General features: G+C 42.8%; 1 protein-coding gene across 5 annotated transcripts in view; it reads left to right on the forward strand.

Moving 5' to 3' along the window:
* Window positions 1-25,122, forward strand: part of Asap1 (ArfGAP with SH3 domain, ankyrin repeat and PH domain 1) — a 279,840-nt gene that overhangs the window by 178,654 nt on the left and 76,064 nt on the right. For all 5 annotated transcript variants that reach the window (XM_059247916.1, XM_059247917.1, XM_059247920.1 and 2 more), the window contains exons 5-10: window positions 8,307-8,381; window positions 8,889-8,938; window positions 10,284-10,413; window positions 11,584-11,669; window positions 18,492-18,567; window positions 19,754-19,840. In XM_059247916.1, coding sequence (XP_059103899.1) covers window positions 8,307-8,381; window positions 8,889-8,938; window positions 10,284-10,413; window positions 11,584-11,669; window positions 18,492-18,567; window positions 19,754-19,840 — 504 coding nt within the window. The remainder of the gene's footprint in view (window positions 1-8,306; window positions 8,382-8,888; window positions 8,939-10,283; window positions 10,414-11,583; window positions 11,670-18,491; window positions 18,568-19,753; window positions 19,841-25,122) is intronic.

The raw sequence follows: 25,122 nt of genomic DNA on the forward strand, positions 1-25,122 counted from the left end.
AACTAGATGGTAGAGATGGCTCACAACTTCAATACCAGAGATGGAAAGTCACCTCCACAGCCACAATTGTCACACAAAGTCTAACAGCCTCTGGGTAGAGGGGCCCCTTGGTCCGTCACCTCCCGCCATGTTCTAGGAGCAATTTGGATATCTCACGGCCTCTCTGGCCACTCTGATACTGCACACTCCAGGGAAACCAGAGCTGGGTTCAGATTCTGTGGTGCTCAGGTCTCAGCACTACTTAACTTGATTTAGAGAAGACTTTATTTATTTATTTATTTATTTATTTATTTATTTATTTACTCGGTCAGCTGTGCCAGGAGCTTGATATGCACAGGAATCTTGATGTGCATGTGGGAAGCAGGCCCAGCCTTTGCTTCCCAGAAACTTTACTCTAGAAAGTCGAGGAACAGACAAGTAGTTCTGAGTACCGAGCCCTGAACGTTTGCCTTCTTGCCACTGTGAGAGATACCTGATTGGAAGGTGGGCAAGGTACTGATAAGTACCGTGGAACCTAGAAGGTTCCTTTTCAATAACCAACGAAAGGATGGTCCCTGTAGATGATTAAGTAAGTTTCAAAGAAGGAGAGGGATCAGTGGACATGGGTTGACAGTGGTCTCTATCCAAGACCAGGAGTTAATGTTTTGAGTTCATCTGCTGCCCAGGGACTTGTGAAAACCTTCTTTTCTCGGGGAAGCTGCTGCTCAACTGAGTATGGGGACAAGGGGAAAGGCTGGCCAGGCCAGACCTAAACTTGGGAGTTTGGATTCGACTCTAGTCAGCAGGAAGCCGTAATAGGTTTCAGACAGGAAAGTGATCTGGCCTGATTGTCACTTTCAACGATTATAGCGTGACAGAGGAAATGAGAATGGCCTTTGGAGTAAAGCAAGCCTTCATTAATAACCTGGCCATCTGTTTTCTTCATGCTTTGGCCTTGGTCAAGTTACTTAACCTCTCTGAGCTTATATCCTCGTTAATCTAGTGAGACTAAGATCCATTTTATAGAGTTCTCTCGACCCCAGTAACTTTAGATGACAAAGGCTAAGCATAGTACTCTCTATCATTTTAATCAACAGTTTCATATGGGCTGTGCTGCCTAGATGAAACAGCACAATGGGATGCAATGTTATTTTAAGAGACGGCCTTGACCGGATGACCAGAAAAACCAAACCGTGGGGTTTACCAATAGAGAACTTGTGGTACAGGACAGAGAAGCAGTTTTTTAGAGCCCTGGTCCATCATTGCCCTTTTCCTTTCCACTACTGTTTAGCTTTCCAAATGTGCATTAAAAAAAAAATCTAGGAAAGTAAACCTAGTTCTGTTTAATTGAGCCCATCTCCTGCTTAGCATTTTACATGCATTTCAATCCACGGAGTGCATCTCACGTAAGTCTTTTAGGGAACAGGAACTTGGTTTTATCATTTTTACCTCACAAGCGAGGAGAACAGGCCTCCAAAAGGGTAAGTGGGAGTGATTTGCCCAAAGATACGCTGAGCCAAATATGGCAAGGTAAGCCTGGGGCACCATGGAAGCTGAGAAAAACTCTTACAAATCCCAGGCAGATCGAGTACCAGTAACTCTTCTGGTAGCTGGGCAGTGGTGGTGCAGGCTTTTAATCCCAGCACTCAGGAGGCAGAGGCAGGCGGATGTCTGTGAGTTCCAGGCCTGGTCTACAAGGCAAGTTCCCCGACAGCCAGAACTGTTGTACAGAGAAACTCTGTCTTGGGGCGGGGGACAGGGATGGGACAACACACAACGCCTCTCTTCTAGAGGCAGGAGTACCCTCAACCCATAGACACAAATATTCCTAGTTTCCCTTTACTGCCTTTGCAGCGGAAAAAATTTTAAATGTAATCTTAATCTAATGTGTCAGTAATGTTTGCTAGCAATTGTCCTTTGCATATATATTACATAATTTTAGCTTGCATGTAGATTGTATAATTTTAGTTTTTGAAACATTTTGATTTAGTTATAAGATAATGCCATAAATAACTTACTGGCTTCAAAGCTACACCTGTTTCATGACTCCATGTTTCCTGTTTGAACAAGGTTCTACATAAAAGCTTTGTGGTACTGTCCTTAAAAGCAACCAACTCCACGGCTTCATATGAATGAACTAACAGGGATTCAAGTTTACCATTACAGGAAAGGAAACCACTTGGAAGCTGAGTCGACTGATTTTACCATTGCTGGGCTGGAAATACACAAGGATGTATCCTAGCAAGAAGACATGTTAGACAGGAAGGAGAAAGGGGAAATACAGGAAGGGGCCAAGGCAAGATGGAGCTCCCAAGTGACCTACTCCCTCCATCAGGCCCCATCACCTGCATTTCACCACCTCCCGGTGCATTCATCAAGAGATTAATCCATTCATAAGCCGTAGCCCTCACAATCCATTTGTATCTGGAAACTCCTACATAGACACATGAAAAGGTGTGCATCTTCTAACCCAGTCAGGTTGACAGAATTAGCAGTCACACCAAGTAATCAACAGTGTTTTAGTAATGAGCGGTTATAGTGCTGCCGGATTAGTACCCTCATTTCTCCATCTTACCCTTTCTCCTTGTCCTTCCCTCCCCGGACCGTATGCTCTAGCACTGGCTAGTTGAAGGGAATGCTGGGCCACCAGAGAGGTTAAACAGTCACAATAGTGACAGTCACGTGCGCCTGTGAGTCTTTTCTCTGTGTCACAGTATTCTGGGAAGCAGCCTAGTGACAAAGCTCTTTTTAAAATTTCTTCTTTCATTGTGTGTTAATTTAGTTCGCATAGAGAGTAGTGGGTTTCCATGTGACATGTTCATACGTATATTATCATTATAGTGTGGTTTTCTTCACATCCCCCTACCACCCTGCCCAGTGCCCCTTCTTCATTGGTCCCTTTGCTCTCCCCAAATGGTGTCTTCTTGTGCTACCATGTCACATATATTGTTACCCTCTATTGTCTCCTCTCCTTGTAGAGCCCTTTCTCTCTTTCCACAGCCCCCTTTTCACTTGAAAGTAGAAAGGTACTTGGAAGTCCTATATGAGAGAGAGAGAGAGAGAGAGAGAGAGAGAGAGAGAGAGAGAGAGAGAGAGAGAGAGAGAGAATATTTAAATCTAGAGTTGACGTGTGAAAGAAAACACGCAATATTTGTCTTTCCAAGGCTGGCTTATTTCACTTAGCATGATGGTCTCCAGGCACCCATTTCAAATAACTTTAAGATATTTGGTAACTGCCTAGGGTGTGAAGGAGTTAACGCTCTAGACAGAAAACCTAATTTATACCGGGGAACCGCCGATTGAACTGCGGGAGCTGGCTCATTATTTTAATTGGATTTTCCAAAGTGTTGAGCTAGTCAGCAGATTTGCATTAGCTTTGCTTTGAGAGAAATTGTTTCTTTCTGCAGAGGAGGAGAGAGAACCAAGGGGCAGGGGAGAGAGCCTGTCAGAATTAGCTCGAGATGACGAAGCAAGCAAATTGTGTCCTCGTTAATTAACACAGCCTCGTGTGCATGTAGGAAGGCCAATTTGTAGAGCGGGGCTACCTTCCGCTCCGAGGCAGGAAAAAGAGACACTGCTGGCCTTTTCCAGTGGACAGCACCCCAGGGCTCCTGGGCACAGCTGTAAGTCCTGCAGGGGTTTGGGTTGGGCGGTATAGTCTGTGCTGCTCCTGTATACCTGCTGTGGCTATTCCAAGGGCACCACTCCCTCGGAAACCAGAAGCATACCCTCTGAGAGAGGGGATAAGTAAATGTGTCAGTAGACAGATAAGCAAGGTGTTGTCTTCTGGAAAACTGTATGAAGGGGTAAAAGTCAAAACATACACAGGAGGAGTTGTTTTTATGTCCGTCATCTTTGGGTGGGATTGTGATGGACCATTTGTATAATCAGCCTCAGAACAGTCTGTGAGTAGTAAGTGGTTATTTTTCGTCAAAGCCTGTACTAATTACAGTTATATATTAAATAAATCCCATTTGCATAATGGAAGGATGCATTTCAGCCTCCTTGTCTAACTTCTTCCAAATTCCCGGTAGGTTTGGATGTGTGGACTGGCAGAGGATAGCTGTTTTGTAAGGCGTAGTCATTTGTTAGGAACACCAATATATTTACTGTAATCAAGCATCATCCCTGAGATGGTATTTAATGTATTGTTTGCTTGCTAAGATGGAAATAGAAATAGTCTTGGTTTTTCTGTGGGGTGTGTGTGTGCTTGAGACTGGGTCTTGCTGTGTAGCTCACACTCACTTCTGACTGGCAAGCCTCCTGCCTCAGGGAGATTGTTGGAAAGTTAGGAAAGTTAATAATCAATAGAATCTCAGTAAAGTGTCATCCAGACGATCCATAGTTCATGTTTAAGTCTTTCACAAGCGATCCATTAAAGGCTAATGAGTGACAACAACAGGAAGACTGTCCTCCATGGTCCTGGGATTCTGTGTGACTACACTACAGTTGCCTGTCAGGGCAACGTGTTATCGTCTACCAGAGCTTGGCTTGGGTTGTGAAGGTTTCTGAAACAGTAAGAAAACAAAAATCCTAGAAGACTCCAGAATTCTAAGACTGAACTCATGTACTTCACCTCTGTCACAGAGCACCACGCTAAACTATTTGGTGGAACAGATGTTCTCTGCATTGAGATTTCCAAGAGAGAGACAGTCTGTGCTTCAGTGCGTCTTTCCTAGTACCCCTCTCTCTGCTGTCTTCCTGGTGCCACTCAGGTAGTTTCCAGTTACTGTCACTAAGGGAAGAAACTTCTTCCTGGGAAGCAAGCTGGAAAGAGTTAGTAAATGCGAATTTTTTTTCCCTGTGGCTTTTTCCTAAGCTTTCCACTGGGGGAAATCCAGATTTCTAATATATAATGTATTATATGCTTGGTTTCTTCTTATTCCCCAAGAATACGTGTGTAGATGACCACAATGAAATTCTCAAGTCTTGGGGTTTTCCAGCTGTGCAGTGCCTCAACCAGGGCCTAACCACAATGATGATTTGGTTACTCAGTGTGGTTAGTGCATAGATTTTGGAGAGACTTATTCTTCAGAAGAATCTTCACCTTTAGCACTAACCACAGATTTCATAATTCCCATATTGTTTGGTAATACAGCCTTCGTGTCAAGGTAGCAGTAAGCTTCCATTCTTGCTTCATTCACAAAGGATTTGAGACATTGATGAAAGCTATAATTTAGGATTAAACGTTGAAATGTGCTTTTAATCACTGCTTTTCACATTGTTTCAAATATTGGGGTATTTTTGAGCAAACAGTGAATTACCTATTTTTAAAAGATGTTTGAATATGTACAGGAATGTGTGTGTGTGTGTGTGTGTGTGCGCGCGCGTGTTTACGTATGCATACCTGTGCACCAGCCTCAGCTGTCGTTCCTCAAATGTTGTCTATCTTGTTTGTTGAGGCTGGAATTATCTCATTAACCCAGGGCTCACCAAGTAGTCTCAGCTGGTGGTCCTAGAGCTCCAGGGAGTCTCCTGTCTCCTACTCCCCACGCTAGGGTTACAAGTGTGTGCCACTAGATAGATCTGCCCTATTTGACATGGGTTCTGGCATCTAACTCAGGAGGACCTCATGCTTGCAAGGTAAGCATTTACCAACCGAGATATCTCCCCAGCCCTTTAAATAATAATAACAACAATAGTAATAAATGACAGTGAAGAAAATCCTTTCCTCCTGCATCCCCACCCCACCCCAGTGTCTTTCAGAGCACTGATGCCAGCAGATTACTGTGTGTTTCTTTAGAAATAATATACACAGGGGCTGGAGAGATGGCTTAGAGGTTAGGAGCACTGGCTGCTTTTCCAGAGTTTAATTCCCAGCAACCACATGGTGGCTCACAACCATCTGTAGTGAGATCTGATGCCCTCTTCTGGCATAAAGGCATGCATGCAGGTAGACCACTGGTATACATAAAATAAATCTTTTTAGAAAAAAAAAAAAAGAAAGAAAGAAAGAAAGAAAGAAAATACACAACCTTTGTCCCATCTTTTCAAAAATAAATCTCGTCCACTGTAAGTACGTTTTATTCTCCAATATATCACATAAATAAAGAAGATTCTCGTAAGTGCTATAATTTCCTGAGCCAGTGCCCATTGTTGGGCACTTTGTTTCCATGAGTGTGAACAGCACTGTAGGAGGAGAGCCTTGTACACACAGTGCTGTATGTATTTCATACCTTCTGCACGTCCTGCTGGAGCAGCAGTTCAGTATGGTCCAGTGTTCAGGTGTGGGGAATGTAACCGTGTGCACACAGACCCCACTGTCCAGGAGCTTGTGTGTACACTGGGGAGATGGACAGTGAACAGATGAGGAAGCGAACATCCACACAAGTGGTGGGGGACGGTAAGTTCTTTGAGTAAAGTCGGTGCCAGGATGGTCACAAGCAGAAAGGTAGATGCTGGCTTTGTTAGTGAAGAATTCAGTTGGCCCCCAACATCCCCTATCGTCCACACTATCTCATAAGAGCCTTAGGACAAGAGGGTGCTGAGGGCTTGTACTCCCAGGATGAAATTGAGAGCTAAGAGCAAAATCTCTCTCCAGTTTCTTGTCTGGGGCAAAGGGCTGAGTCCTGTGCATCTTCATTTTTCTCCCTGCCATGCCCAAGGCCAGTGGTTTCCAACCTTTTTCTTTTTGAGGACCACAATCATAAATTCTGAGTGGTCTTTTTGCCCTACTTTCCAAAACCATTATTGTGGATTCTCCTAGACTGAGTCAGAGTGCAGCAGCCTGGCCTGCTCACTAAGCTGAATTGTATCTGTATTGCTGGTGGCAAAGTCACACAGACAGAATTGCCTTGGCAGGAGTCCTGCGCCCTCTGGTGGTACACGCTGGAAAAAACGTCCCTCAGATGAAAAGCAAAGAAGGCAAAGTTGTTGCATGGCCTGGTGGGAAACCCAAGGTGTGAGCACCAGGGTACACAGGGAGAAGGCAGAATCCAAAGGACAGGCCTTCTCTCCTCTGCCCTTCTGACCCTCACTGCCTGACTCATAGCTGGTGGCCACAGTATTTTTTTTTTTTTAAAAGCACATTTTCAGCACTCGCAAGGTATCTGTAAACTGGCACTGAGTGTGTGTGTCGGCTCCCTCCATCTTCAGCAGCTGGCAGTAGGACACAGTCCCTCTACACTTGTCGGCACCACGCCATCGGGCAGCATTGGCTGTCCTCACGTCATAGTCTTCTTTACCCTCCCTGCATGTCTGCTGCCAGTGTGGAAAGAAACTCCACGAGGGGCCTCAGGAGCGGGCTGCTCATCTCTTCCTGCCTGCAGAATGTGTGGCTCCTCACTGTTCAGTAAGACTGGATGCATGGGTGGACAGTCCGATAAATATGCATACTTACATGGGAGGAAAACTTCCAAAGTGTGTCTATGCTTTGGCTCTGCAGAGCGCTGTAAGCTCGGGTCTGCCTGGGAATCACCAGGGTCATGTTGGCTGTATTTTAAACCATTCTATGTTTCCTCTGCTGCTTCCCTCCAGCTGGGCAGCAGCTCCACCTCCTCCTTCTTTATACTCCTCTGTCCAGTAGAAAACCTGTTCCCCAAACCTTTAAAGATTTGTTTTAGCTGAATGTTAATGACTCGTACCTAGGAACATGTAATCCTAGCACACAGGAAACCGAGACAGAAAGAGTGTGAATTCAAGGCCAGCCTGGGCTACATAGCCAGACCTGTCAATAATTAATACTAATACTAATACTAATACTAATACTAATAATAATAATAATAATAATAATAATAATAGCCGAGGCTACAGCTGTGAGCAGAACAGTCAAGGTCCCTGTTGTCGTGAGCATCTAATCTCATCCAGGAGACAGGATAAATATAATTGCACATACAGTGTGTGCTGTAAGAGTACAAAAAGGAAACACTGAAAGCCAGTTAACATACTTCCCTCTATATTCTTGACACACAGCTGAAGAAAAGTCAAGCCAAGAGTTGCAGTGTGAGTAGACGTTACCCTGAAAGTGCTGAAATAAGTGGTAGCCTTTTGTACCCGTGTGTGTGTGTGTGTGTGTGTGTGTGTGTGTGTGTGTGTGTGCTACAGCAGCATCTCAGAGCATCACTCCGGGGCCGCATGGTAGGCCTCTGCTTAAAGTTGTGATTGTGCACAGGTCACCCTTCTGTCTTCATTTCTACAGCTGCAGTGTGGGAAGTTACACTAGCAAGAGGGATGGCATTGTACACACAATGGACACACAACACACATACAGCTCTTCACGAGCCCTGGGTGCGTGAGCCAACAGGACTGGGTTTCACCGTTCATTGTGCATTCTTTTTTTTTTTTTTTTTTTAACTGTCTCCCATCTTTTCTTTATTTTTATTTTCCAGCTCCAGGGTCTGAGCCACAATGTGATCTTCACCTTGGATTCCTTGTTAAAAGGAGACTTGAAGGGGGTCAAAGGAGTAAGTGGTCAGAAACTGTATCTTCCCTGTCTTCACTCAGAAGGATCGGGTTTGCTTGAGGTTCTTTTTTTCCACCTCTACAATCAGAGTGGTACTTGTATCTGAGAAATCTCTAAACAGTATCAGCGTAAAATAAATATTCTCGTAAAATGGTCATTAAAAAAAGTGTATCCCTTCACATAATGGTATTGACTGGGAACTGGATTAGGCACTTTTCAGGAAGACTACGGTAGCTCCTCAGTGGGTGGGAGAGAAGCTTGGCTGGTCTGGCCTCCACCAGTGTGATTTTTTTGTGGGCCAGATTTCAGAATCTCCGGGTCCTGCTTCTTTGCTAGGACCAGGCGCGCTCACCCTACCTGCCTCTCTCAGACTTCTCCCCGTAATCAATACGAGTGCGGTTTCAGATCCCCATAAAGGAAGTTGATTTTGTTCAGATGTTTTTTTTCAGTTATTTATTTGAGGAAAGATGAATGACGGTTTTCATTTTCCTGTTTTCTCTTTCCGAAGGATCTCAAGAAACCATTTGACAAAGCCTGGAAAGATTATGAGACGAAGTTGTAAGTCGTGATCTGTTCTGTTGTTGTTTTGTTGTTGTTGTCATGAGTTTCGTAAGGAGTAAGTGGAGACAGGACTGAGCCCCGGGAAACTAATGTATTCGTAACGGTATTTAGTTTGTCTTTTTCAGGGCTGCAAAGTGGGTGTGCTGATCTAATTAAGAGTGGCACACACAATTATCCCATCCCTCTGGAGGCTGAGCAGTCCTGGACTTAGTGATTTCCAGGCCATCCTGGGCTACCTAATGTCTCAAAAAACTAAATACCCAAAATACGTTGCACTACCTGTGCTGATTGTCTGGAGTGACAGGTGCTATTGCTGTTATGAACTACCAAGTTTGAGGCCTATGTATGTGTGCAATATTCTTTTTATCAACACTATTACATAACCCTGTGCATTTCTATGTAGTACAGCAGTACTAGCTGGTATTTTTGATACCCTTTTGTCTAGCAGGGTCTACACCAAAATGTGTTTTACGTGCATGACCCCCCACACACACACACCACCCATTAGTGTTCACCTCTCACTCTATCAGGAAACTGAAGTCTAGAACACCTAAGGAGTGTTGGAAGGTCATGCAGCCAGGGACTGTTAAGCTGGCATGCACACTGGATCTGCTGACCCAGAGACTAAGTAGTATAACTTGACACTGAAGCCAGACCAGTTGACTCTGGGGTTTTTGTAAGTGATTAAGGAGATTGGAGACCCAGATAGGCTTCAAACTCATGATCCTCCTGCCTCCATCTTTAAGGGGCTGGGATGACAAGAGACACCACACCCAGTTCCTTCATTCTTATTCCTCTGAGAGATTTGTAACACCAGGCAGACGGTAGGTAGGAAAAGATGTCCGTGCTAAAGCTTATGTAAACATAAGTTTACATAACGCAGCCATTTCTGTGGACGACAATAGCAGCAGAATTAGAACAGAAACAAAAGAACTTGTGGATGTTTTCCTCAAAGCGCTTTTGTAATACTGTCAGATTTGATTAAAGGAAAGGCATCAGTGTGGTTCATTTTTTTTCAAAAACTGCTTTGCTTCACTAGGATTGAACCCAGGGTCTTGCACGCTACCCCAAGCTACATCCCCCCCCCCCCCCCCCCCCCCCCCGGTTAAAAATTGGTGTTTTTGAATGGGAGATAATAAGAGTTCCAATTTATTCCCAGCACACCCCATACACATCTGCCCCATAATTACAGCCCACCCCACTCCCAATATGGTACATGGGATGCATTTGATGGACCCACATTGGCACATCATCGCCTAGGGTCAAGTTTGCACTTAGGTTCACGCTTGGGGTTGTGCAACGGTATCTTTTTTTTTTCAAGTGGCATCTGTCTTAATTACAGTACAAAAATTGAGAAGGAGAAAAGAGAGCATGCAAAACAGCACGGGATGATCCGCACAGAGATAACCGGAGCCGAGATTGCAGAAGAAATGGAGAAGGAACGGCGCCTCTTCCAGCTCCAGATGTGTGAAGTAAGACCAGACCTTCCCAACCCCGGCCTCTCTCCCTGCCAGTCAGCAGACACTAGGTTTGATGCTTGGAGGAGGGACTGTTTCCTAAGGATTCTAATCTCCCTTTTTCTCCAAGCCCTTTGGGATCCGCCATTGCCCTGTTGTCTCATATTTTGAGCCTTGGTCCTATGGACCTCTTTAAGCCAAAACAGGATTCATTGGTGAGAACTTTAATGTTGCTTGTGAGTGACTGGGGGAGGGAGTCCTGGCGGGAGGTAACATTGGTGACTATTACAACTTTGGAGCATGTGGGTTTTTTTTTAAAGCATGAATCCAGCTTGAGTGGAAGTTTAAATGAAAGTTGTACTAGTAAGAAAGTCTGAGCTCATGGGAAAATGCAGTAAAAAGCATGCTGCCTCTAACTTAGAGCCGTGGTTCTCAAACTGAATTCCCACCAAAACCTGTACCCCTTCCTGGACTTGCACACTCATTATAAAGCAACTTGAGCAATCGAGATGCTTTCCAGCTTACAGAGTCCTAAAGGAGTGTGTGTAATTTAAGGTTTTCTCCTGGATTTCCTTTTTTTTTTCTTTTTTCTTTTTCTTTTTGTGTTTCTTCTTCTTCCTCATAAACCTTTGGCTCCTTGACCTTTTCTATCATGAATTCTTACTTACATCACACTGAGTGAGCTAGAAGCACAGTGTCAATGGAGAATTTTGTCCATTGATAAAATTAAAACCAGTGCTGTGTAGTTAACTACACCTTTCCTTATACTTGCTTCTTTTTTAGTAGAGAGTTCTTCTTCTGATTTATCTCCTTGTTTAAAGTTTCACTATCTTATAGAACATTCTCGAAGAGGCTGCTGCTCCACCGGTTTTCTGCAGAGAACAGTCCATCTCTTAGGACTGTGTGAATATAAGTTTGAGATCCACTGCACCAAGGGGAAGCAATCAGTTTTCATGGAGTGCATTTGCTGAGTTTCCTTCTTGCCTGTCTAGTAAACTAATCATAAGACCTTAGCAAACGCTAACGCTAATTGCGTTTGTGCACCCTGACTGTGTCCCAGCAGCCTTCCCTAAACAAAGCTCACCTCCTTACGCAGGTTTGAGAGTGGTGTTCTCCCACATGAGCTTGAGAGCTACATCTAGAGTCACCAACATAAATTTCTGCTTGCTTGCTTTCTTTCCACAGTATCTCATTAAAGTTAATGAAATCAAGACCAAAAAGGGTGTGGACCTGCTGCAGAACCTTATCAAGTATTATCACGCACAGTGCAAGTAAGTGTGGCATTACTTATCAGTGGTTGTTCACCAGCCCTTACTAATCAGCTCCTTCCATTCATTGCCCTTCTCTTGATTTTCTTTCATTTAGTGACTATCTATAGTAAGACAGTTATTTTCTTCAACTAAATAAATGAGAAACAGTATTATTGTCTTACTTCCTCCGCATTTTATATAAAGTAGTAGCTCACAATAGACAACTATTTGACTAGTCGAAGCAATGCCTTCCCCCACAGCTTGTGCATAAGCCGTTGTCACCAAGACCATTCTGTTGACACCGCTCCTCCCCTTACACCTTGTCATCTTCCCTGTTACTTTTACCATTCATTCCCACCCACAGTTCCTTGGTGGGGGTTCGTTATCTAAATTTTACTACTTGGGGCGTTTTGAATGCTTAGCACTCTAGACAGATTTCTGTGAAACAGTGTTCTGTCCGAAGAGACCAACATTCCTCGACACTGTGACATCTTGTGTGTGTTTGATTTCATTCTGCTCATGGCACTGTGTCTGATTATTCATCTTCTTTATTTGCTGGGCTAACGTGGGTGAGTGTTCCTCTGGAGCCTTTGTGTGAGAATGCCGTTGCCGTTAGAGTCTGTGTTAGCCGGTGGATATACAGAGAAGATAATACAAGATCCTTTCTGAAGCAGCCCAGCCAGCTCTCATAAGCAGGATGAAATAAAGGGCATTTGAGCTAGACAAAATACTCTCAAAATAATAAATGCATAATTCCGTTTGATCTCTCCTATCACACCACCACAGCTAGGAAGACCTTTGTGTGCAAATGACACATTTAGGAAAAAAACACAAAACTTGAGATGGTTAATGGACAGGTTCAAATCCTTCCTGGGCAACAGGCCCTTCACTGAATACCAGAGTCATCTGACATAGGTGTTTTAGAGCTTGTAACACAACCTCAGGATCTTCATGAGGATGTGAGAGTAAAGTAAAATAAAGCATTTGGAGTAGTTACCAGTGGGATAGTTGATATATGTCATGGTTAGGATGTTTCTCTTTACAAAAGTCTTTTTGATGACCAAATTAGTCTTTATATAAATTGGTTGACTTTTTCAGTGTAAATTCAGTGACTTTGTATATATGTGCTTGATAAATAGAATATATGAAAATTTCCACTTTATAAGGTAAAGTGTGTCTGACCTGAGGATCTGAGTACCTGACCTAAGTTTTGCCTTTATGGTATAGTGGACGGTTACCAACTTTGAAGTAAGTAATCAGTGACTGTGACTTTAATTATAGGTAGAATTTTTCATCTTACTCAGTTTTTTTTTTTTAGAAACATACTATCTTCACAACCAATTTACCAAAATAAATTAATCTCTCAGTCTTCTGAAATGCAGCTCTCAACAGCAAATTTAATTTTACCTGATTTTAGAGAGCTTTCTCAATTCCCCTAAGTCTGGATAGAAGAGTTTGAGGTGTACAAGCAGAGTTTCCCAGAACATAAAGTTCTTTGTGAACTGCATGTACATTAGCCTCTGTGAGTAACGTGAAAGAGCAGCATTATTTAAAATGGCTGCAGCCTGACCCTCCTTATTCCTTTATTCTTTTCTGCTTCCCTCCTCATAACCATTCCCTAGCCTCCTGCCAAAGGCCAGGTGTTTTGTAAGGTTCTGAAGTTAGATGCAGACAGAGCTGCTTCCTGGAGGTCTTTGTCTGGTGCAGGAAATCAGGCATCCTGATAATCATAAGGCATTCAATGACCTGTGCCATGGGCACCAAGAGGAGAGACTCCTTCAAGAAAGCCGAGGAGGGCAGTGGTTATATCTGAAAGAAGATGATGGGACTTGGGATGGGTCTGGGAAGGCAGCTGGCCTTTGAGTTCCCTAATCAGAGAGAGAGATCAACAGAAGGATAGACCCGCTGGACAAGCTCCTTAGGAGGTGAGGTTCTGAGCCATCAGGTGGCAGGATTGACAGACAGTAGGGTTCATCTCTAAGTTGCTATATTGTTGGATCCAGGAACTCCACATCATAGCTGGGGAGGTTTTCTTTCAGAGATTCTTCCTGCTGTCTCAGTCATTCCCTTTAAACCCTTAATATGCATGATGTTGCCCTGTAAAGCATTCTCTACTCATAGTTTTAGTTAAGATTTCTTCTGAGCACTCACTCTAGTTCCCAAATGGTTTTCAGTAGACTCAGCCAGTGCTCACCAGGGAATCTGCTGCATGATACTTTGTGGAATTGCAGCACCTCGGTGTGGATCCAGTGTTTGCATTGGAAAGGGAGCAGAGACAAACTGTCTCTACCTGTTCCAGCTCACCCACACTGCTACTCACTCACACATGAACATTGCCAATAACATCCTGCTTTCAAAACAAACCGCCCACTCCTTTTACCACGGGATTTATTGTGATTTGCAGAAGCAAGAGCATTTACAAGCATTACTGTCTTTCATCATACAGTTTATACTCAAAAAATAACAGCTCCTAGGAACTTACGTACAGCACAGGATGTGTGGACTCACCAGTTTTCACATGTGATTTCTTTTTTATATCACAGAGTCAGGACATTTTAATTCAGAGATGATCAAAACGTATCCATAGTGGCATTTGTTTTTTTAAACATGTGTCAGTATAGACATCATAACCACAGGGACCAAGGGGAAAGTTAGTCCGTCATCAAAATTCAAAGCTCTGTTTATAAAAGGGTATTGATAGGAAAATGGGAAGACAACCCACCAGATGGGAGAAAACATCTGGGAACCACTTACCTAATACAGACTGAGACTACAGAAGTACGAAGAATGCAACAACAAAGTATAATCCAGTTTTTTTTGTCTACGAAGTTTGTATAGCCATTTTTTTCTGAAGGAGATACATAATTTGCCAAGTATCACATGATAAAATATTCAGCATCGTTAATCATTATGGAGGTACAAATAAAAATCAGAAATGAGAGACCATTTCATACCCCCTGGGCCGGCTGTCATTAAAATACCAAAAGTAGAAAAGTCTTGGAGGGGCTATGATGGACGGGAAACCTGTGCATCACTGTTAGGAGTGTAAGATAGTAGTACAATTGCTTGTAAAACTCTTAGATAAATACCCAGGAGAGCCAAAACCACGTATTCAGACAAAAGTACATGCATGAATATTACATAACTATTATTCACAGTACTTGGAAACTTGTGTACCTATCATGTTAAACAAATGGGAGATAGCCATACAGTAGGGTATTATTCAGCTGTGTAAAAGAACGAAATGCTGATTCATACTTCAACACAGATGAACATTTAAGACATTATGCCAAGTGAAAGAAGCCAGACATGGAAGACCACATTCCAGATTGCATGTATGTGAAATGGTCAGGAAAGGGCAACCCATAGAGGTATCAGATGAATGGTCAGGGGATAAGGGATTTCCTGGGGTGATGGAAATCCTCTGGAGTTGGATAGTGGTCATGCAGCACTGTAAATATAATAAAAATTACAGAGTAGCATGGCTTAATTTTTTTAAATTTAGAAAATAAACACAGCTTAAATTAGTTGAGTTTACCTGGGGTGGTGAATCTACATTATCAATTTACCAGATGTTGAATCACCTGAGGGATTAGCCATTCCCCCACTTCCTGCCACCAGCTTTGTCTTGAGGGACTTTCCAGAGAGAGTTAACTGAGGGAAGAAGATCTACCCTGAAAGTGGGTGTCACTGACCATGGCGTGAGTGGAAGAAGACGAGAGAGCGGAGCCCCGGTGCCCCTTCTCTGCTGCTGGACTTGAACCTGCAGCAACTGTGATCCACAGCCAGTCTCCCCACTGCTTGTTTCAGCAGCTGGAAAAACTCCTACAGTGCCTACATGAACTAGAAGCTAGACAGCGGTGCAGCCACACCTGCAACTGATGTCTTTAACTTCAGGGTGTATGATGAGCCGAAGATGGTGCACAGTGTCTACAATTTTAAAATCTCCAGCAGTGGGTCCAGTCCATCACTCTGTACTGTGGCTCTCTGCAGAATCGTTGAAACGTCTTTGTGGTTAAATAGGGTGGCACTTTCTAGAGTGTTAAATGTTATAGGATATACATGGAAGAAAAAGTCAGCCCATTGCCTAGGATGCAGGGAATAGGGGCTTGGCTTAGAGCGTGGGAAACCAGGCTCTGAGAGGCTTTGTGTGGATCCCAAAGTGGATTTCAAAATTCCTTTCATAGCCTCTTAGCATCTCCATTGTGTTAAGAGCTCTGTAGTGTGGCAGGGAGCTGATCCTCATCACATATGGGGAGACCACAAGGCAGATAAAGTCTGTGGGTAAGCAGTCCACTGGGGGTAGGCATGACTTAGAGAAAGGGCAGCAGAGTATGAGAATTCCAAACACCAGTGCCCTGAGCCACAGGTGAGGGTCCTGAGGAAACACACACACACACACACACACACACACACACACAAAGGAAGATAGGAACTATCTTCACTTGCCCAAGATAAGAACTTACTTCATCAAACATCGTATGTACTCACTCAAAAGTGGATATTAGCTGTAAAATAAAGAATAACTGTGCTACAATCTACAAACCCAGAGAGACTAGGTAACAAGGAGGATTCATGGGAAGACACCCAAATCTCCCTGGGAAGGGGAAATAGAAGAGATTTCGTGAGTGGACTGTGAGGGCAAGTGAGGATAGGAACATGAGTGATCAGATTGGAGGGGACAGGGAGGGGAATAGTGCTGGGGAGCATTTTGGGGTCAGGCAGAAGCCTGGCCCAGGGGAATCTCCCAGGAGTCTATGAGGAGGACCCCAGCTTAGACTACTAGCAGCAGCTGTAGCCTGAACTGGCCTGCTCCTTGACCAGATTTGTACATGGCTCAATTGTCATCAAAGAAGTGTAATCCAGTAACTGATGGAGGCAGATGCAGAGGCCCACAGCCAGGCATTGGGCAGAGTTTGGGAATCCTGTGGAGAAGGAGAAGAGTGTAGGAGCCAGAAGGGTCAAGGACACCACAGGAAGGTTCACACAGTCAACTAACCTGGGGTCACAAGAGCTCACAGAGACTGAACTGACAACCAGGGAGCCTGCATGGGACTGACCTAGGCACTCTGCATATATCTTACAGTTGTATAGCTTGGTCTTCTTGTGGGAGTCCTAACATCAGGAACAAGGGCTGTCTCCAACTCTTTTACTGGCTTTTGGGACCCTACTTCTCATATTGGGTCACTTTGCCCAGCCTTAATACATGGGAAGGTGCTTGGTCTTACTGCAACTTGATATGCCATGTTTTATTGATACTCATGAGAGACCTGCCCTTTCCTGGATGGAGAGAGGAGTGGGTAACTTATGGGGAGCACGAGGGGGTGGGGGTGGGGCGGAATGGAGGGGAGGCTGCAGTTGGGATGTAAAATAAATAGATGAATTAAAAAAGAAAGAAAGAAAACTTACTTCATGGGGCTGGAGAGACGGCTCAGAGGTTAAGAACACCGACTGCTCTTCCAGAGGTCCCGAGTTCAATTCCCAGCAACCACATGGTGGCTCACAACCATCTGTAATGAGATCTGGCGCCCTCTTCTGTATACATAATAAATAAATCTTTTTTTTTTTTTTTAAAAAAAAACAACTTACTTCATTTTTAGCTGTGAGAATGAACTTGGTATCAGGCAGTTCTGGATCTGAATCCCACCACTGTGTGTAGAGAGTAAGGTATGAATCTTGCTGTGCATTTTCTACAGAATGGAGAGGAAGCTTGATCGTGAGTGTCAAGCCAACGGAACCACTTGTGAAATGTGTTTGTGACAGTTCTCGGCTTGTAGCGAAGGCTCTTCAGTTCTCAGCTCTTGTTATCATTGGAAAAATGACAAGTAATGCACCTTTGTCATTTATATGGTATAGACTGCAGCTTTCCAAACCCTTGGTGCCACTGAAACCCTGTGAGCTTAGCACATGTTGGCTTTTTGCCTCAACTTCTAGTGGCCAGTTGGACTTCTATATGTCAGGGGCTAGTTTGTCTTTTGTAACATGGATCTTTAAAGGTCTTATTAAAAAAAAACAAAAAAAAAACGGGAGCCAGATATTGGGGTGAAAACTGAAATATTGGAGAAACAGAACAAGCCATAGCTAACCTCACCTCGCCAACTCCTCAGCCAATCCTGTTTCCACGAATCCTCAGACTGAAAGCCTCTGAGTCCTCACCCCGAGGGTCTCAATTGGACTGATGCTTCTTCCTGTCTCCTCACGCCTTACCATTATATATTATATATACCATTCTCCACCCAGCCATGTCATTTCCTGGGATTAAAGGCGTGTGTGTGTGTGTGTGTGTGTGTGTGTGTGTGTGTGTGTGTGTGCTTTCCAAGCAAAGGCATGACATCTCAAGTGCTAGGATTAAAGGTGTGTGCCACAGCTGCCTGACTCTGTTCCCAGTGTAGCCTTGAACTCACAGAGCCTCCCAAGTGATAGGATTAAGGGTATGTGCCCCCACTGTCTGGCCTCTATGTCTAATCTAATGGCTGGCTCTGACCTCTGATCCCCAGCTAAGTTTATTAGGGTACACAATATATCACCACATTCTTTCTCTCTTTGATTCAAACATGGCCCAGCCACAAGGAAGTGATATATGTATGCGTGAGAATACATGTGAAATCAGTTAGGACTGTAAGTGTTATTTGGCCTGACTGTGATCTCTACTAATGGATTTCAAATAGTAGCCATAATTTGTTTGTTAGTACATCTCTATATAAGTGCTGAACTTAGTTTTATGTTTATTTTGTGTAAACTGCTGGGAGAGGGTGCAGGGAGATAGGAAGAGTTCTCGGGTTTCGCACGTAATTCTGTTCCTTCTTTGTAGTACTCGTAAGTCACTGTTGTTTTCCATTATAGTTTCTTTCAGGATGGCTTGAAAACAGCTGATAAACTGAAACAGTACATAGAAAAGCTGGCTGCTGACTTGTATAATGTAAGTTCTCTATGCAGCATGTGCATTGAACTTGTAATAAGCATCAGTATATTTGATATCCATCAGAAGGGTATTAAGCAGAAGAGGCCAGTGATATGTCAGTATAAACCTGGCTGGCAAGCCTTTCTTTTAGCAGCGGACCTTTGGAGGCTATGAAGAGTAGGGAGAAGTGTATAAGAAATCAGAAATTAAACTTTTCAGAAGGGAAGAGGAATGTATACATAGTGATGGTATAATTATTACTTGTAAATAACTTGGCTGATGAATATTAAAAGAAAATATATTAGGATATGAGTACATACTTTTAGAAAAGATTTTAGAGTTACAAGTAACAGATTAGGTATGCCTGATGAAAAATGCTCTAAAATCTGAAACTCGGAGGACCATCTGGCATGAAAGTGTAAAAAGAGAATTCCACATATGACCACATTGCAGTCAAAATAGAGTTGTGCACATGTATGTCAGAAACTATATATGGTAGGATATTGTCTTTAGCCTGCTTTTTTTAAGGCTATGTGAAACAAGTCGATTATATATTAAGACTTTGGCCCCACCCTTGAGAGATCTTATTATATATGTGCAAATATTCCCAAATGCAAGAAAATATGAAACAGTACTGCTTCCAAGCATTTCAGATAATGAATGCAGCCTTTTAACAAACATACCTATGTGTTTTGGCTAATTTAACTTTCTTTTAGTTAGTGAGCATGGATCAGTGACAATTAACTCCCAAGTGATTAAGAATAAGCAGTAGCAATCCTGGTCCTCATGTGGTTCTTTGTAAACTTTGTTGGGTGGTCTGGCCATTGGTTTCTCAGTCATTCATATAATTCTCTTCTGGCCCATTTAATTTTATTGTCATAGTCTTTTGACCCATCCTTTCAAAAGCCAGAAACAAATGATCTTAGCATTATTTCTTAGCCTTGTCTAATATGGGGATTTAGGGCTTTTTGGGTCACTATGATTTAATAAAAACGCCTGGTACATGATTTGCTACTTCTAAACCTCAGTACTTTCTCAGGATTGGCCTCTGCCTCACACATTAAAAACAAGGCAGTATGAGCACTAATAGGGAAAGGTACTGACTGCATCTATGAAATTGAATTAATTAAGTGGTATGTTTGGATAAATAGCTTTGTTTTTAAAAATGAGTAAGTAACAAGTATGATTTTTTTTTCTTTCCCAGATAAAGCAAACCCAAGATGAAGAGAAGAAACAGCTAACTGCACTCCGAGACCTAATAAAGTCCTCTCTGCAGCTTGATCCGAAAGAAGTAGGTGGTTTATATGTAGCCAGCAGGGCTAACAGTGTAAGTGAGGCTGCTTGTGATCCTCTTTGTGTTTCTTGATCTGTGAAACAGGCACATTGATAGCTTCCTACTGGGGTGGTTGTGGGGACAGATGAGATAAAAGACAGAAGTTGTATCTATAGTGATGCCCAGTATAGAAATTGTGTTCCCACCATGTAAGGTGACATGGGCCTTTAGTCCTTACCACTGAGAGGAAGAGGCAGGTAGAGCTCTGTGACCACAGAACCAGCCTGGTCTATATATAGTGAGACTGTGTCTGGAAAAGAAGAAATTGTGTTCCTTTACCTCCTCATAAATAAATGGTACCCTGGATTCTAGTACTTTTATAGCCTTAGATTTTTATTAGTTACCTTTAAAGCAAACAGTGCACCCCATAATTCTCTTCTCAGACCATGCCCGTTATTCTGGGAAGCCAGAAATGGTCTTTCATTTTACTAGAGAATTAGGAAATATTTTGATAGAGTCCTTTAGAAGTTTTACCCCAGAATTAGATGAACTCAGTTGAGATGGCCCATGGATGTTGAAACTGTAGAAGTTAAATGCATGGCGGACATGATGAATGCAGCTCTGACCCTTAGTTACAAATGTCATTTTTCCAGGCGTTGATGCTTGCTATCCCTTTATCAAGGAGCTTGTAGAACAAATCAGCAGAGTGAACAGTCATGCTAAAGTGGCCCCACTACCACTTGAGGTACACTGTAGCCAGGGAGAACCCCTGAAGGACACAAAGCTGGAAACTCTCTGATGTTTTCAAGGGGCCACAAACATCTGAGAGCAGAAGGAGTGGAGAAGTGAGAAATGGGATTCTAGGATACAAGTCCAGGCTTGATTACAAAGGACATTGGATGTTGTGCTAAGGGACATGACTTCCTAGTGAGGGTAAATAGCATTCGTTGTTCCATGGAAGAAAGTCACATGTGCCTGTTTGTGCAGGGTTTCAATACAGTGTTTGGGGTTGGGGATTTAGCTCAGTGGTAGAGCGCTTGCCTAGCAAGCACAAGGCCCTGGGTTCGGTCCTCAGCTCTGAAAAAAAAAAAAAAGACAAAATATCAATACAGTGTTTAACGGTCGCCTAGCATTGGTTCTGTCAGTCCCTTATCTCACAACGGGACATTCTCACTGTTTTTAAATTCCTAAAATTTCCCAAAGGCATTCATGAGTCCAAAACAAAGACAAAGTACCCTGTCCCCACTGCCCTCAACAAACACACCGAAAACCTACACTAGCCTTTTACTGTAGCCTTTCAAGGTGTCCTTTACCAAGGCTATACCTAGTGTGTATATTCATTTAAAATAATTTTTACTCTTCTTTCTTCTCCAAGTTCAGGTTTTACAAATGTTTGAGGTTTGGCAAAGTGAGATAAGTCTGTTGTTCTTTAACGGTAGATATTGTCCTGCTCTTCTGTTAGAGCAGCCCTGGTTCCCAGGAACGTCTGTGCATTGAGGCAAAGTCTCTACCCAGGCGGTCTCAGGCTGTGACTATCTGTGGTCAGGCTGCCTCAGGAAAATTTCCTCATTAGAAACTGAGGCACACATACTGTCTCCTGACATCTAAACCCTAAGAGAAATAGTCTCCTGGAACGATTTCTCAGTGTACATGCAATAGGAAGACCCAAATGGAAGGGCACGGGATGACTCGAGAGAAAGTTGTGATTACTTTTCTCTACTGGTTAGCCCATAACCACTTCCTGCCTTTGTTTTGTTACCTGGGCTTCCTGTATATAGACATTTCCCAGGGGGAAAAAAGTCACTTCATTTTGCATAGGTTATTCTACTCCTGCTAGCTAAGAAGCAAAGTCTTATAACAGAAGGAGTGTCTCTGTGATAAAATGAGCATGTCATGATTGGTATTAATTCTACCCCAAGTTGATTAATGGGTTTTCATTGGCATCTCCTCCCAAGTATTTTACAACAAAAATTGACCACCCATCCCTTTCTAATGCTATTACCTCTTGTTGCAAAATAACTTAGCAAGTAATGATTTTTAGTGACTTCCAAGGTAATAGAAACTGTCCACCAGTGAGTAAATGTGAAGGACAATATCCACTGGAGAGCTCTTGTCCCCTCCCTAGTTTTTGAGAGGAGTGTAAAGTAATGGAAAAGATGATATGAGAAATTAAAAGCACCCCGCAAGTTGTCTAACCTACTTAATTAATCCTTGCCAGTTTCTAACATGGCTCAATTAAAGGAAGCTGTCTTAGTTTGGTTTCCTGTTGCTGCGATAAAATACACTGACAAAAGCAACTTAAAAGAAAAGAGAGTTTATTTGGCTCACAGTTTCAGGTTACAGTCTGGGATTACAGGGATGTCAAGACAGCAGAAACTTGAAGCAGTCAAGAGCAGAAAGCAATGAATTAATGAAGCCATGGTAGGGCTCAACTCACATCCCTGCTCTGTGCAATCCAGGATCCTCTGCCTAGGCACCATCAGGATGGGTGGATCTTCCCATGTCAGTTAAAGCAATCCAGAGAAGCCTTTCCAGGCATGCCCAGAGGCCAGCCTGATCTAAGGAATCCGTCTTGAGACTCCCTTCCCAGGTAGTTCTAGATTGTCAAGTTGAAGATGAAAAAGAAATATCAAGAATTGTAGGAGGCCAGATAGATGGCCCAGCAAGATGCCACGAAGACTGATGACCTGAGTTTCATTCCTGGATCCCAATGGTGGAGAGAACCAACTTCTGCTGGTTGTCCTCTGACCTCAGCACACAGGAGCACATGCATAAACAAGTGCAGAAGAAAAAGCAACTGTTAGTTCTAGAACTATAGCCATAAACAGGATCCCCAGATACTTGGAAAGCTTATTCTTTTTCTCATAAAAGTCAAATTTTTGTTGTCTTTTGGCAAATGTTCAGTGAAATGATTTCTCTTCACCTTTCCTAATGGCCAAACTTCCTGAAAGAACTACTTGCTGCTCATATATTTCTAGGGCTGTAACTATTCTGTTTCTAACAATGATTCTATACACAAAAGTGTTTGAAAACTCATGGGCCCTGAATAGCCAGCCAGTCCTTCACAGTGTGAATGCAAGTTGATGGACCCCGTGTTGTTCCCCCGTCTCCCCAGGATGCCAAACACTACCCAGAGTTCATTCACAGGCTAGACAGGGGATTCTTACTCAACAGCCACACCTGCCATTGTAAATTTGAAGTTCTGTGGTAGTTTGGATTTCACTTGAATACTAAGCTTTCACAAACCCATTAAATCGGTGAATGGGAATTGCATTCAGTTCAGAGAGATGAGGTTTTTACAGATTAATGGTGCATTTTACATGTCAGTGTGGCTTCAAATAAAGTGATATCTCTATCTCAGCTAGGGTGCAGGAGGTCAAATTGAACTTTAGTAAGGTAGATTCAGTAAGGTAGATACATTTCCTAGCTCATAGAATAAAATTACCTAACAGTTTCAAGTTCATTGTTTATTTTCAATGTTAAGAATTTTTGCCTAAATGAGTTTGGGATTTGCATTTTTCTTTCCTGAATATTTTCTTGATTTCTGTCATGCCATCAAAGAACTCAAGACCTATTTCATTCTTCAGTTGTATGTGTTAAATTATGAGTAGTGCTGATAATTTCCAGAATCTTTTTCAAACTAAATTATTTTCATTTATTGATAATACTTCTAAGCAAGCTGAATGGCATTATTTCCCAATGCAGTAATATAATTTATATACGTTTATTAACCACAAAGCTCATTTCTTAGCAAATTTCTGAATTTATACAGAAAGTCAAAATACAGAGTTGGAAGGATTTAGTGAGCCACATTACCGTGCTGACCAAGACCATGTCTCCATTTAAAAGAAAACTCTAGAAGCTAGCAAGATAGCTCACCAGGTGATGGTGCTTGCCTACTCTTTTGAAAAAAGAAAGGAAGACAGACAGAAAAAAAGAATGTCACTTGCAACCTCTTTCATAGGGGTCAGACTACCTGGTAAACCCTGCTATGAGAGCAAGACAGTGACCACTCAGGGCATGAGCACCCCTACAGAGTCTTATATTTGGATCCCAAGTCTCTCCTGGCGCTAGGAGACATTTGGAGCATGGTTTTGAGCACAGTTTTCATCACCCATAGAATAGCTTTACAAAGGTATATCGTCCTGGCAGTTTTCCTCCAGCTGTTCCTAATAACCATCTGCATCACTGAACACACACTGTTTGAATGTCAAGAGAAGCTTCTGGCTTTCAGCATGTGCTGGGAACAAGCCATGAATAAATGACCAGAGGCTAAGGTAGCTCTTTTCCTTCTGTACCATTAAATTTCAGTTACTTCTTGTAACTGGACATATTATTCTCTCTTTAGGGGCTGGGGAGATAGTTGGGGGGACAGAAAATGCTTGCTGCATAATTATGAGGACCTGAGTTTGAACCCCAGATCCCACATAAAAAAAAATGAGTATGCCCATAATCCCAGCCCTGGACATGTGGAGACAGGAAAATCCCTAGGGCTTGCTGGTCAGCTAATCTAGCCAGTTGGTGATGGGTTCCTGGTTTAGTGAGAGACTCTGCTCAACGAATACAATAAAGAGTAATTGAGGGCCAAAAGGTGGTGGTGCGTGCCTTTAATCCCAGCACTCTGGAGGCAGAGCCAGGCGGATCTCTGAGATTTCGAGGCCAGCCTGGTCTACAGAGCAAGATCCAGGACAGGCACCAGAACTACACAGAGAAACCCTGTCTTGAAATCCCCACTCCCCCAAAAAAGAGTAATTAAGGAAGACACCTAACAGTGGTCTCTAGCCTACTCACACATATGCACCTAAACATGTGGATGCATGCATACAGGCATGAAAACACATACTTCTTTTCAACTAGGAAACAAGAATACAGAGGATGTCCCAGTATGTGGCTCTCGAATTTTCTGGGTATTCAGTTTATTTTGGTTTTCCTGGGGCATTGGTTCCCTGTGCTCCCACATTTTGAGGGTTGTCCACATTTATCTGAGAACTGTGTACCTCATCATCTTCATTAACTATGTTTATCTTTCACTACATGTAAGCTAAAATACATAAAACTTGATTGGCATAGAAATATTTTATTGTTCTATCACCCAATGTTTATTATGATTCTAAATGTTCATGGGTATGTTTTCTGGTATATCTTTATAATGATGTTTTCTCTGTATAATTTACAAACTGCTTAAATTATGGCTGATAAAGTTTTTAACACAATTAACTATTTTCAAATGTTCTGCCTTTTTTTCTGTGTTGCGTTGCCCTTCCTGATCGAAGTCTAGGAGAGTAAGTTAATACATTTTC

The sequence above is a fragment of the Peromyscus eremicus genome, chromosome 20, assembly GCF_949786415.1.
Source record: "Peromyscus eremicus chromosome 20, PerEre_H2_v1, whole genome shotgun sequence".
NCBI classification, from domain to species: domain Eukaryota; kingdom Metazoa; phylum Chordata; class Mammalia; order Rodentia; family Cricetidae; genus Peromyscus; species Peromyscus eremicus.